We start from the raw sequence: 15,455 nt of genomic DNA, 5'->3' as shown, positions 1-15,455 counted from the left end.
AACTATTCCAAGAATGGGTGACCAGATATCACCCCTTTACGGGTTCTAGGGAGTCCTTATCCAACAGAGATCTCTAAACTCTAAACCTTGCAACAGCAGCAACATTCAATGGACAGACTGACAGAGAGCACTTAGGAAGTATCTCTCCTCAACCAGGGCAGAACCTTCTTGGTGGAGGGTCCAGGATTGTGGAGCCAGCTTCTGCCGGAAATTAGGATGCAGCTGAAACTTACCATCTTCAGAATGTGTTGCATGAGGCATGTTTTCATGCTTGGATACATATAAAGGATATCTGTCATACACCTAGTAAAGTTCCTTATAAAAGGAGGCTATGAAGGAGAAAAGGGAAAATCTTCTGCCTGATTGTTGCCTTGCACCATGTGTAGTCATTTACACCAGTACAAAGTGAACATAAAGTGAGTGCAAAAAAAAGCTACTAAATCAGAACAGTTTACACCACTTCACACTGATATTAATGATGGCACAAAGCTCAGAGTAACAGAGAATTAGACCCTTCGTCCCACTTAGTACACTCATTGTCCAAGAATAAATTTATGAAAGAGCTTAGGAACATGTGTAATAGTAATACATTAGGCGAGACCCCAAATTGTCAACATTCTTCCTTACAAAGTGGTAAACAGGGCAAGAACTCTGCCACTGTAGCTCTGCAGAAGGGGATTTGAAATCCTCTTATTTCACTTTGATATCAAACACATCCTAAATGCTTGAAATACACTATTAATGTTAAAAGAGCTGAAATGGCTAAGATGACAATTACTTTTACTTAAGCATGACTTCACAACAGAAGAGTATTGACAGCACAGTACTATATCTAAAATTAAGAATTCTGCTCTTCAGGAGTCTTATCAAAAGTTTTCCTGAGGGGGAAAAAGATGAAGTCATAACAACCTCGATTACATTTTTCAAGTTTCAGTGTGCATGCAATTTAACCTTGAGAGCAGTACATTAGCATTATAACAATGGATGTACCAATTCCACATGGATGAGACTCAGACTGCAAAACTATTTAGGTTTCCCCCTTCATCTAACTTAATAGGATAATTTTCGCACCAAGAGCGTCTTATCTATTACACCAAAGGACACGTATTAATGTAAAACTAATTAATGTAAAACTGTACAAGAACAACAGTCTCAAGTTATGTCCACACTGCAATAAAACACTCTTAGCTGGACCTTGTCAGCTGACTCAGACTCAAGAGGGTTGGGCTGTGGGGCTATAAAACTGCAATATTGACGTTTGGGCGCTGGCTGGAGCTAGGCTCTGGGATTCCGCAAGGCAGGAGGGTCCCACAGCCAGGGCTCCAGTCCAAGCCCGAACTTCTACACAATTTTATAGCCCTGGAGCCCAACTCAGCTGATACGGGCCAGCCATGGATGTTTTATTGCACTGTAGACATATCCTCAAAGAGCAACACAGAAGAAAGTGCCAGTAGTTGACATAATCAATAGAAGATAATGTTTGACTTTCTCTACCCCCTAATAAGGGCCATGTGGGGTTTGTAGTTTTTTTATTTGTTTTTTGGAATAAACTATGAGACAGTGGAAAATTTGTTTAAAATAGAGGAAATAATTAATCACTGAAATTAAAAGAGAAGTCTGCAATAGGGAAATAAAAGGCCACAAGAAGGCAAAATAAATCATTTTCATTATTAATTATTAGTATCACCATTGTGGCTTGGAGCCCTAGTCCATTATGCAAGGTGCTGCTCAAAGAGCAAAAAGACAGCCCATGCCCCAAAATTAAGTTTTAAATAGATTACAAATAAATCAGAAGTCACATAATAACCATGCTATAACATTTGATTTATCCATTAGTCACAAAGACAGTGGAAAATATAACACAGGGACTAGATTTCAGAGTAACAGCCGTGTTAGTCTGTATTCGCAAAAAGAAAAGGAGTACTTGTGGCACCTTAGAGACTAACCAATTTATTTGAGCATAAGCTTTTGTGAGTTACAGCTCACTTCATCGGATGCATACTGTGGAAACTGCAGAAGACATTATATACACAGAGACCATGAAACAATACCTCCTCCCACCCCACTCTCCTGCTGGTAATAGCCCATCCAAAGTGACCACTCTCTTTACAACGTGTATGATAATCAAGGTGAGCCATTTCCAGCACAAATCCAGGTTTTCTCACCCCCCCACCCCCATACACACACAAACTCACTCTCCTGGTGGTAATAGCTCATCCAAACTGACCACTCTCCTTACAATGTGTATGATAATCAAGGTGGGCCACTTCCGGGGGGGGGGGGGGGGTGCGGAGGGTGAGAAAACCTGGATTTGTGCTGGAAATGGCCCAACTTGATTATCATACACATTGTAAGGAGAGTGATCACTTTAGATAAGCTATTACCAGCAGGAGAGTAGGGTGGGAGGAGGTATTGTTTCATGGTCTCTGTGTATATAATGTCTTCTGCAGTTTCCACAGTATGCATCCGATGAAGTGAGCTGTAGCTCACGAAAGCTTATGCTCAAATAAATTGGTTAGTCTCTAAGGTGCCACAAGTACTCCTTTTCTTTTTGCGAACACAGGGACTATAAGGATGAAATGGAGAGCTGGATTTTCCTCCCTTCTAGACTTCACTCCCCAAATGAAATTTGCTATTAAACAAATACTACAAAGCAGGTTTGGCCAGGTCTACACTCAAAAGTTAGGTCGACTCAGGCTGTGAAAAATCCACACCTCTAAGCAAGACAGTTAAGCTGACCTAACCCTCAATGTAGATAGGGCTATGTCAACCAAAGAATTCTCCAGTTGACCTAGCTGCTGCCACTTGGGGAGGCGGATTACCTGTCCTACGCGAATAGGAGAACACCACCAATCGCTGTAGTGAGTGTCTACATACTACAGCAGTACAACTGCAGTATTGTAGCTGTGCCACTGTAGAATTTCAAGTGTAGACAAGCCCTTAGCTTAACTGAATTAAGGCCATTTTAATTCTGAATGAGTGTTCACGCAGGGGTTTAATGCACTTTAACTAATTCACGTTTTACAAATTAACTTTCCTGAATGTCACTGTGTAGATAAACCCTAAGTAGCTTGCCTGCAAATTGATTAGCAATACATACTTAGAATGGTGAAACTGATATCCTAGAGTCCAGTGAAAATAGGATATTAAAACTGTCATGCACCGAATAAATATATCATTAAAAATATACGGATATACATAAGTAAAAAACAGGCTCCTACCGTTCATTGTGTTCCTGATAGACTAGCCTGGATTTCTCCAGTAAATACTTTTCAACATAAGCTCTGGAAGAAAAAAAAAGTCAGTCATTCATCCATCCAATGTTCAGTTTAAATGGAGAACTTTATTGTGATTTTTTTACTATACAGAAAAGATACATTTATATTTCATTCTTATTTCATTTAGTTATATAAATTTCCTCCTAGGCAGAACAAGCCCAAAATTATGTTTGACTTTTGAGGGTTTAGTGTGATATGAAGCCAGAACTAACATCTATACAAAATCTCTGATGAGTTAACCTATGGGCAAGGCGTGTACAGGGAAACCTTGACAGAAACTAAAGAATCTAAGATACCTATTAAACCTAAATTCAGCAAGATAAAATTGACTGACTAATCCTCTACATCCCAAACTGAGATCAGAGCCCATTTAGGTCCTGATCCCGCAATGAAATCCATCTGCCCATCGAGATTTCATTGCAAGTTCAGGTCTACATTTTAAAGCCCTCCTATATTATGGTCACTCCAGTCATTCACATCTAACTATATATTCAAGTATTTTGCTGAATAGGGGTCTTCTGTTGGTGCTAAATATCTTGCTACTAAGCCTCTCAAGTTTACAAGCTCTTCTTGTTTTGGCAATTAAACATATGCGATTCTTTAACCAAATATCGGACAGTGATTTTCAGAACTGTGTGCAAGTTGTTTGCACATCAAATGTACATGTGTAAATGCAATTAGAAACATCAGAAACTGTAATCTCTGAGGCAGGGCTATACTACTGTGGTTGTACAGTGGCTACACAATAGGTGCCCATTGTTGGGTGGCTCTTAGGCACCACCATAGTAAACATGATTGATAAACAAACAGCATGTATAAGACAGACACAAATTTTGCACAGGTTCTGAAAGCTTGGCTCTAGACATCTATTAAATCTATTTTTTTAAAATAGAGTTAGGAAATTATATAAAAACATTTGAGAGAGGTTCATGGAAAAACAATATTTCATACTACAACAGAGGCAGCTAATTATTTTTTCAAACACTATTACTGTGCTTGGGGCAGCACCCAAGGAGCTTACAACGAAGTGTAGAAACGTAATATACCAGATGGCCAGAGACAGAGAAGTACAATTTCTAAGGGAAGCGAGAGGTTTCCTCCTACTTTTTCATAGTTGGATTATACTAAAAATGGGTGTTACTTACCTATAACTGGAGGTTCTTGAAGATGTGTGGTCTAGGGTGACCAGATGTCCCTATTTTATAGGGACAGTCCCGATATTTGTGGCATTTTCTTCTATAGGCACCTATTACCTCCCACCCCCGTCCCGATTTTTCACACTTGCTGTCTGGGTCACCCTAGTGTGGTCCCTATCTGTAGTCCACACATAGGATACACATGCACACCATGTGCCTGAGTCCGGAATTTTTCACAGACAGTGTCCATTGGCCTGCACACACGTCATAGCTCTCATGCTCTGAGCAGAGGGCATAAGCGGTGGTGCGGACCGACATCTTTCCAGTTTCCCATTCTTACCTCAGTTCTAACAATCCCCAGCAGAGGGGGTGGAGGGTCGATAGTGGAATACAGATAGGGACCATATACCTCAAAGAACCCTTCAGTTACAGGTAAGCAACCTCAATTTTTTCTTTGAGAGATAATCCCATGCATATTATGCATGTGGGAGATTAACAAGCAGTAATCAGACATGGGGTGGACACAGAAGTGACAGCTGAATGTAATACTGCTGTCCCCACAGCTGTATCAGTTGCTGTTGACTACACCAGAGCATGAAGATATGCAAAGACCTCCAAGTAGCTGCCCTAAGTATCTTTAGGAGGAGTACATGTCTTAGTGAGGCAGCGGAAGAAGTTTGCCCTCTAGTTGAATGAGCTCACACACATACTCCGGAGAGGGAAGATGAGCTAATTGGTAACAAAGGGCAATACAACCCAAGATTCATTTTGAAAGTCTCTGTACCAATATATCCCGATCCCTTGATTGCTCTGCTATGGAAATAGTTTAGGTGTCTTACTAACATACTTTGTTCTTTGTAGATAAAAGGCTTAGCCCTTTGGAAGTCTAGAGAATACAGCCATTTCTCTTCATCTGAGGAAAAAATACTGGTAGGTGGATTACTTGACTCATTTGAAACTCAAACTACTTTAGGAACAAATCTAGGGTGGGGTTGTAATGAGACCTTTTCTTTATAGAGGGTAGTATATGGTGAGTCTGCCACGAGTGCTCAGAGCTAACTGACTCTTCTGACTGACGTTGTGGCTATTAGAAAGTCCACCTTCCTGGACAAATGGGCCAGAGCACATGTGGCCAGGCTTAAAGGGGAAGAGGTTAGTGAGCAATGATAAAACAAAATTGAGGTCCCAATGAGGTGCAATCTTCACCAGTGATGGAAAGTATATGAGAATCCCCTTCATTAATCTAGTTGTGACAGGATGAGTGAATATTGTACGGTTATCCACCGGAGGATGGAAACCACTGATCACTGCTAAATGTACTCACAGAGAACTGAGTGCAAGACCCAATGATTTAAGGGTAAGTAGATATTCTAAAATAGCAGGGATCCTGGCAGATTTTGGATACAAATTGAATAGGTGAGCCAAACAGGAGAAATGCTTCTATTTTGCTGAGTAACAGCTTCTCGTAGTCTCTCTTCTGCTTTGGTTAAGGATGAATTGCACCTTTAAGAACATAAGTGCTCTATTTCCGATGTCCATTCAAATACTAGGCCCTGAGTTGCAGCGGCCCAGAGTGAGGTGCTTGAACCTTCCAGGTAACGTGGGGATGTTCGTGGGTGAACTGAGAGCTTCAGCAGATCCATAAACCAGAACAGTTGAGTACTATCAGGATGACCTGAGCTCTGTCTTGATGGATCTTCCATAGAACTTGTAGTACTAATGGGTTGGGAGGGAAGACATACCCCAGGTGATTCTTCCATGACATTAGGAGAGGCATCTACCACTGAGACCTTGACCAAGGCTGCTCTGTAGCAGCACAGAGGAAGTTTCCTTTTCTCCCACAAGACATTCCCCATTGGGGGAAGATATTGTTGAAAACCAAATTATGAACCTCCTATTCATAATTCATGGCAAAATGTCTGCTCAGGCTGTCAGCTAGGTAGTTCTGCACCCCTCGTAAATATGCTGCTGATAGGGTTATGTGATGGCTGATGCACCAACTGCAGAGAGCAACTACCTTATGCAAAAAGGGAGAGATCTTGCTCCCCTCCGCTTGTTTATATAAAACACCATTGTCGTGTTGTCCGACATTATTTGGACACAACTGGATTGGATGAGTCGGAGGAAGGCATCGCAGACTCAAGGGACCGCCCTGAGTTCCGGTAAATTGACATGTATTCTGGACTCCAGACACCTTATGTCATATGATCACCCTCATGTGAGTGCCCCAAACCAAGCTGGTAACAATGGTTGCATCAGGAGTCAGTATTAGGAAAGGGATCCCTACTTGAACCATTCTCCAGTTTTGTCCACCAGGGGAAAGGATCTAAAACTTTGGTGGAATGGCTTTGCAATTTATGTTGCCTTTCTCTGGTGAGCACACAGAGAAAAGTCAGTCTGTAGGCAGCAAAGATGAAACTTGACAAACAGCATCATGTGTGCCATGTGTTTGAGGAGGGAAAGGAAAGTTTTGTTTAACGTCCTGGGTCTGATGTATGAGCGTGCTCATGGCCTGAAACCCCTTGAAAAGTAGATACATTCCTGCTATAGTTGAGTCCAACATCATCCCTTGTGACAGAATACACCCCTGCAGTCATATCCTACACACTATTGTAATAACCTTTATACAAAGTACGCCTTCTAAGGTATCATTTGAAAATTCTTAATTTTCTGGTTGGTGTTGTCCCAGTAAAATGCATGAGACAACATTGTATGTGAAATTAATAACACCATACAGGGAAATCTTATAACACATGTTCCAAACCTCCCAGCCCTGCACAAGCAAAAGCTGGCAAACAGGTCTGTCCTAAACAAAGGAATGTGTGCTTTGCTTAATTTGCATTAAAGCAGTAAACAGAGTCATCAAATAGGAAGGGAAGACAAAGGAAGGGTTATAATCACGAATCTCTCCCCATAATAATGGAAATAACCCCCTTAGACAGAGTATCTGCCTCGTCCACCGCAGCTTGGAGGAAAGTTTTGGGCACTAATCTGCCCTCATCCTAATCTAAGGCCTGGAAGGGGCCCTATCCACCTCAGGGAGCTTGTCCTTAAATTCCAAAATCTTATTAGTAAAATCTTATTTGGCCAAGAAGGCAGGATAATTTGAAATCCTGAACTGAAGGGAGGTGGAAGAGAAGACCTTTTTCCCTAAAAGGACACAAGCAACTCAACCTTTATGGAAGTAGCCTTTAGGTCCTGTTGCTTGGACCATGCTGTGGCCACCTTCACCACCAAGAGTTCGGCGGTGGATGAGAGAACCCTCCTCTCCTCCCACCGATGAAACAAAGCAGCACTTCTCATCCCTCTTATGGGTGGGAGCACAAGAAGCAGGAGTGTGCCAAACTGTTTTTGCTGGGTCCATGCTGGCCTCATTAATGGGGAGGGCCACTCCAATGGGACCGGAAGATTGTAAAATGTCTAGTAAACTGTGCTGAGGCTCCTGGACTTCCTCAAGCTGAATCTGTAGCTCTGAACTCACCTGTGCACAAGCTCTTGATACTGTTTAAAGTCATCTGATGGAGACTGAGAACGTGGAGTAACCACCTCACCCAGTGAAGACAATGAGCTTGGCTCTTGAAACTGTCAGAATCAGTTCATCTTCCACTTCTGAATATTCTGATGGGGCTGATTGTGGGTGTCTTGGCAATGGCAAATAGGACTCCTGAACTGATTCCAGGTGTCTAGTGTAGGGTTCCCATGGCCCCCCAATGTTGTCAGTTCGAAGGATCAAATGGCAGAGGAGGACCACATGGCATAGAGTACTACCTGTCTCTTGGGCAATCATATATGGTGGGAGGTCAGAACCCTGATCTTTGGGGACACTTGACTTATGCCACCACCATCCAATGCCACAGAGACTCCTGAGAGGCCTCAGACTCATCCAAAGAGAAAGACGGATACCTTATCTCGTAGAGAACTGATAGTACTGATGGTTGCACGTCAAGGCTGGCAGGTGGGACAGGAAAAAGACCCTGCTTTGTCAGGATAGTCTCTTTCTCTGGTATAGCCATGTACTGGAATAGAGATGGTCCTGATAGGAGTGGTGAATGCAGATAAGAGCAAAGATGTCCTCTGGTGAGAGGTAACACTCTAATGACTCTGGGATACCAGGAGAGTCCATTGGCAGAGCTGTTGGAACCAGAGCTTCCCTGGTCATTGTGACAATAAGCTTGCCCCATGGGTGTCACTACTAGTACTGCATCAGCTCTGGAAGTGGATGGGAGCACCAACAGCGGTTTATCCCAAACCTTCACCATCAGAGCCACTGTCAGAACAGTCAGAAACATATCCTTGCATGCCTCCTTCTCCTGTCAGAAAATGTACTTGGGCCTAAGTCCTTAGCACCCATGTGCGCTAGCTCTCCCAACTTTAACGGGATCAGGGAGGGATCCATTCTCTTTGGGGCAGTTTTAGATGAAAATGGCTTGTCCTTATGTCTATGAAAGTGCCGTTTTCTCTCATGTGAAGACTTCTCCTTAGGCTTAACATCTTGGCTTCTGTTTCCGAGCTCGAGTTCAGAGAGGTGCTGCCTGCTTGGTGAAACCTATGTATGGGGGCAGTCCCTGGCCCGCGTCTGACTGGGGATTCATCGCCTTCTCCATGAGATGTTTTCTGAGTCTCAGTTCCTGACACTCATGAGTTCTGGTGGAAAGTGTGGCAGATGCTGTACTTAGTAGAAATATGAGCCTCAAGGTAGTGTTGATGTTTGTCACTCACTGAAACGAAGCAAGGGCAGGAAACACTGCTTTTGAACCCCAGGACCCTGGGCATAATTCCAAACTTGGTGGGGTGGGGAGTGTCTCTGTGTGGGAAAGAAATGGGGTGGGGGGGGGACACTAACTACACTATCTGCCTGTGTAGACTAAACTACAATAACTACTACAACTATTACAATTAACTATATATAATATCTTACAGCAATGACGCAGTAAGAAAGAAGCTGAGGACACCAAAGATTCCAACTCAGACCATGCAATGGTAAGAAGGAACTAAAGAGGCGTCAGCCCACACCACCTTTTATGCCCTCGGTTTGGAGCACGGGAAGACCTATAGCACATATGTGAGCCAACAATACTGCTTGCAAAAAATTCTGGACTGAGTCACATGGTGCACATGTGTTTCTCACATGTGGAATACACCTAAGGACTATCACTCAAAGAAGAAATTGCTATTCTCAAAGCTGTACTCTTAATCAACAGATGCCACTAGTGCACAGCAAATAGTTGTCATGAAAAGGTGCTACATAAATTGATGGTGTAGTTAAGGAAGTGTCCATGTTTCTTTTAGCTTTATTCAAAATAAAAGGGGGAATTTATCCTTTTCCTCACACTGCAACCCTCTAATTATAATAGAAAAGGATGCTGGGTTTAATTTAAATGGATATTTTAAAATAGAAGAATCTCAACATTAAAAGAATAGATTTATTGCTGAACTGCTTGTTTAAAACAAAAATAAATAATAAAGAAGGTGAGCAAGTTGGGAGTGACGTGAAAAATTGCCTAAAAAGGTTGGAAAGCCGTGACTTGACTTTCAGATGTGTTGACTGCCCACAACGGTCTCTGAAATAAGTTGGAGCTGTGGATTCTCAGCCCCTGTGAAAATCAGGCAATAAAGTGTGACATTATTTTGCTGAGAAACAAAAACAAAACAATACAGTGATATAGTATGTACACAAAATGAATGATAAAACAAACCAATACATTTTCTTATAAGAATAAAGAGAAGGAATATGGTTACATTTTCATCACAAGGGTTTACTCATGCAATTCCCATAGACTAAATCCCTGAGAGTCATGAGGCTAAAAGGGGACACTGTTGAAAATGTACACTTAAGCTTTTTTACCAATAAACATCTGTTCATAACAGGTAAATTCTGCATATATCCCCACAGAAGTAGTTGTAAAATAAGAAAGCTGATTATATATAAAATAAAGCAGATAATGAACCTTGTAGGCCATATATTATATGGATATTTTCAGTCTGTTTACATTCCTGTTGTGCAGGTAAGAATATCACTACATACAATACACCCATGTTCAAAACCCTAAACTGCTGCTGATTGCCACTTACCCTCGCACAGTGCCTGTTTCCTGGTAATTCACTTGAATAAACTTGCCAAAGCGACTTGAGTTGTTATTATGTGCTGTCTTTGCATTTCCAAAAGCCTGTCATAATAAAGAGAAGATGTTACCATTGTGTTTCAGAAGATAGAAGCTGCATATAGCCTGCTTACATGCACATCACAGGCTTGCTTTTGGGACTTGGCTGTCATTGCACAAATGATGATAAAAACCTGGGGAAAGGTGGCTGAATGATTTAATAGATCTAATGCTTCTCACTGAACCTCAGAGGACCATGTTTACATCCAACTTAAGGTCTTAAGTAGAAAGGAGCCGTATGACAGTTTCATACAACAAAACCATCATATGCCATTATAAACCTCTGCTGTGAGAAAAATCAATGCTCAGCTAGAATGAAACTGATTACTTTCCTAATGCCATAGAGATCAGTCCCAAAAGTATTGGCTGAAATCATTTAGAAGGTCCACACACAGATGTTTGCATGGATGCTTCCTAAAATACCCTTTGAATGAATAGGAATTCAGTTTCTGGATAGACTTTTACTCATACGCAATTCATTAGCAATAGTCTACACTAATCTATCACTATCTAGATTTTAAAAGTTAAGCTTTGTTATGCTTCTATTTTCCCTCTTAGGTTGCAAAATGCTTGACGTTACAGGACTTCACCTACATCTAGTGCATCTCTCCCACCTATTTTCGTGAAATACTGACATATTTACTGAAACATTAATTTGGTGATACATACTAACGAGAGTAGTTCTGGTTCAGTAAAGACTCCCCAGCCGATATGATCAGAAAACAAAGCTGTTTCTAACCAGTGCAGCTGTTCCTGAGTTATTAGGCCAGGGGGAACAGTAGAGTTGGCCTCTTGACTCTAGTAATGCAGGATTATCCTGACAAGCGAAGCCTGGAGTTAAACCATGACTGTTCAAAGCAAGAGGGAGCGGGATGAGTCTCAATAAATAGAAACAAATAATTCTCTGACTGCGAGTACTGGCTCAAAATCACATATTGCAACAAAACAATCCTCTTAAGTCTGCAGTTATCTTTTGCATATATTTTGGTTCTAATCAAATCACTGAAGCAAGAAACATGAATGCCAATTATGACATGAAGTATTAAATCCAGTAAGTCCACTATGAGGCTTATTTATTAATGTTATAACTGGCTGATTTTTTTTTTCAAATGTGAACACATGGAAGATGTTAAAATTCAATTTGATCCATGTTAGTTTTCCACAGGTCACTAAAACAAAGTTCTACAATTACAGAAAACCATCAGAATAGCAAGTTGTGCTAGTATATACATGGGAATCAATTTTATGTGTTATCTGGTGAACACTTGCACACTGTGTGTGTTTCATAGATTCATAGACTCCACAGCCACAAGGGAACATTGTGATCACCTAGTCTGACCTCCTGTATAATACAAGCCATAGAATTTCCCAAAAAGAATTCCTAGAGTAGATCTTTTAGAAAAATACCCAGTGTGAGAGTGAGAGAATGAGAGTGAGTGCGAGAGAGTGAGAGGTCACCTCCCTCCTTTTACACACAAGGTCATCTTAGATTGCTCCAAACAGTCCTGACACAAAAATGACACCACTGCAGTATTTTGTATATACAGTCCCTTTAAAATGATCAAATGAAAGTTCCACATACATTTTCGCCTCAAAGAATAAAACACTGTATACATTTTCTACCAAATTCTGAAGCAACCAATCTGAGAATGCACAGAAGGTAACTTTACTTCCATCTCATGAATCAACAAGCTACTAATTTACTTTTTTAGGTTACTTGGTAACATAAGCTTAGATTTTCAAGGAATGCTCTTTTGGTTCAGAGCTGATCACTTCAATACAATCCTCTGCCAAGGTTTATGATTGAAACTAGTAAGAAAAATGTGTGAGATGAATAGCTATAAATGCAGGATCTTAAAACATTGCCTCAATGGCAAGTTGACTCAGTATTCCCTAACTTTCATTACCTTAAGCACTGTATTAAAAGCTATACTGTATCCAGCCTGCCTTGCAGTTCTAAATAAAACAATGGGATTTTTTTTTTAGTCTAGAATTTGGGACAGAAAGAGAACTCCCACCTGAAATAAAGAAAATTGTGATTCTGAACATACTTTTCACTGGTGTAGATGGAAAAATCCAAAGACAAACTGAATTTTAAGAAGCATGCTAAACAAATACCACTACCCAAACAATCAGTGAAGGATGCTTTGAACAAGGACCGTAATAGAGAGGAGGGAGAGAAATGCATGTCTAATTAATGTTATGAGCAGCAGTGAGTTACACAATAATACACACTATTTCTTTTTGCAGCAGTTCATGAATCTACCAATGAATAGCTTTTCTTGTCTTTCTAAGAACATGTAGACCAGTGTTTGCTTGATGTAGTACAAACAGCAACACAAAAAGAGACAGCAACATGGTCTAGAGTGGATAGCACACTGCACTGGGAATCCGGAAATCTGGTTTCTATTTTTGGCACTGTCAATGACCTTTATGTGACCTTGGACAAGTCACATCAGTGCTCTAGTCCTGTGTCCTCTCCCACCCTGTGTCTGTTTTGTCTATTCACACTATAAACTCATCCGGGCAGGGATTGACTCTCCCTCTGTTTTTGTACAGTGTCTAGCAAAGGGTTCTCAAAGTTTTGTACTGGTGACCCCTTTCACGTAGCAAGCCTCTGAGTGTGATCCCCCTTATAAATTAAAAACACTTTTTAATATATTTAACACCATTATAAATGCTAGAGGAAAAGCAGGGTTTGGGATGGAGACTGATAGCTTGCGACCCTCCGTGCAATAACCTCGCGACCCCCTGAGGGGTCCCGACCCCCAGTTTGAGAACCCTTGGTCTAGCACAACAGGGTTCAGAATGTAACTACAAACATACCAGTCACCACCACTCCACAGTTAAGCTAAGTTTTGCATTTACACAAATACTTATATTAAGAATAAGGAACAAAACCGAAATACTATACCAATTTTTCAACAATGGAATTTACTGCTTGGTTATTTCTTATCTAAATGAAGCTAGAGATAAACCATTTGAAAGAATACTAATCAGAAATGGACATTCCAAGGTTATAGTGCAGAAATTCTCCTTTACTTAAGCTATTATATACATGAGTTGAAGGATTTACCTGTGTTCTTCAATTTGTCTTACCCTAATAGCTCAGACAAAAGCTACAGCAGTTCAGCAGTGCAGAGCAACAGTACCAATCTAATAAGCAGCATGTGTTTATATTCCATGTCAATCAGCACATTGCCCCAGGTGTCCTCTGAATAAAACCAATAAACTTGGAACAATAATTCTGTGTTTGGAACATGGCTTGTACTTACATATGTATTATTAATAATATTCATTTAATTTTTTTAAATCTTTTCTGGAATAGGATTGAAATTAAAGACCACAAAACCCATATGCTAAGTGACTGAGAAACTTTATTTAAAACAAATTGATATTATTCACGTAAGTGAGTTTGCATTAGCAAGCAACAATATAAAAAAACCAGCTACAAGGCAAGCCAGTTGTACTCAATCACCCTTTCATGTTTCTTTAAAAAATTAACCAAATATCAATACTATTGAGGTTTTATGATCAGTTGGCTGTCTAGTTCTCTGTGCTGTACTGTACTGAGATGATGAGATCATTGTTTCAGAGAGAGAAATGAATTCTATTTATCAGAATTGTTATTTAGGAAGGGTCCTATTCAGAAGTCAGTCAATCTACTGGCTCAAGGAAACTACAATTATAGGAGCTGCTCCCCCAGTCAGACAGGGTACAGTACTTATTTCTGTCCCCTTCCCACAAGCCTTGTCATATATTCTCAGTGCATGCCAAATCAGAAGCAAGGAAATTACGTTGAGAGGTGCACTGAGCAGCTCAGCAAGTCCTCCAGTATCTTAAGGGCAGAAATTTCTATTCTGTTTGGAAGTCAGAGAAAAATTCTCAAAGATCAGCAGGTCTCAAAAGCTGAGAGCCTCATTTCTGAGAATGGTCAATAGGAAAAAATTAACCACCTCATATACAAAAGCGGACATTTGCAGAGGAGGTAAGCCCATTATTAGAGTGAAGATGAGAGATCTCTTCACTTCCCCTTACAACCCACCACCTCTGCAGGTTATTTTCTTTACAAAAAAAATCCCATATGTTGGGCAGAAGCCCACCCACCTCCTCATAGGCAGATGTAGCAGTCACAGTCATTAGGAATGCAGTAAGCTTCCTTAGGTCATGTGTTCTCATGTAGGGAATAGAGGTATTGACTAAGTATAGGGAATTGCAAGAGTTGGAGTTGTGAGCTGCATGAATTCTCCACCTTCGTAAGCTGGGGGCAGGTCCTCAAGGAATCAATTCTGAAGCACTTAGAGTAGAAGAACAGTCAGCATGGATTCACCATTCATCCTGACTAATCTAATTGCCTTCTAGGACGAGATAACTGGCTCTGTGGATGAGGGGAAAGCGGTGGACGTGTTGTTCCTTAACTTTAGCAAAGCTTTTGACATGGTCTCCCACAGTATTCTTGCCAGCAAGTTAAAGTATGGGGTGGATGAATGGACTACAAGGTGGATAGAAAGCTGTCTAGATTGTCGGGCTCAACGGGTAGTGATCAATAGCTCCATGTCTAGTTGGCAACCGGTATCAAGCAGAGTGCCCCAAGGGTCGGTCCTGGGGCCGGTTTTGTTCAATATCTTCATTAATGATCTGGAGGATGGCGTGGATTGCACCCTCAGCAAATTTGCAGATGACACTCAACTGGGAGGAGCGGTAAATACACTGGAGGGTAGGGATAAGATACAGCGGGACCTAGACAAATTAGAGGATTGGGCCAAAAGAAATCTGATGAAGTTCAACAAGAACAAGTGCAGAGTCCTGCACTTAGGACGGAAGAATCTCATGCACCGCTACGGACTAGGGACCGAATGGCTAGGCAGCAGTTCTGCAGA

The 15,455-nt window shown here is 41.1% G+C and overlaps 1 protein-coding gene across 7 annotated transcripts in view; it reads right to left on the bottom strand.

Moving 5' to 3' along the window:
• Window positions 1-15,455, bottom strand: part of MYO9A (myosin IXA) — a 452,172-nt gene that overhangs the window by 242,021 nt on the left and 194,696 nt on the right. For all 7 annotated transcript variants that reach the window (XM_077828555.1, XM_077828556.1, XM_077828554.1 and 4 more), the window contains 2 exons: window positions 10,487-10,581; window positions 3,222-3,284 (listed from right to left, as the gene is read on the bottom strand). In XM_077828555.1, the coding sequence (XP_077684681.1) occupies window positions 3,222-3,284; window positions 10,487-10,581 (158 nt within the window). The remainder of the gene's footprint in view (window positions 1-3,221; window positions 3,285-10,486; window positions 10,582-15,455) is intronic.

This window comes from Eretmochelys imbricata, chromosome 10 (assembly GCF_965152235.1).
Source record: "Eretmochelys imbricata isolate rEreImb1 chromosome 10, rEreImb1.hap1, whole genome shotgun sequence".
NCBI classification, from domain to species: domain Eukaryota; kingdom Metazoa; phylum Chordata; order Testudines; family Cheloniidae; genus Eretmochelys; species Eretmochelys imbricata.
The sequence above is the reverse complement of the archived record's forward strand: the minus strand, read 5'-3'. Positions and strand labels throughout refer to the sequence as shown.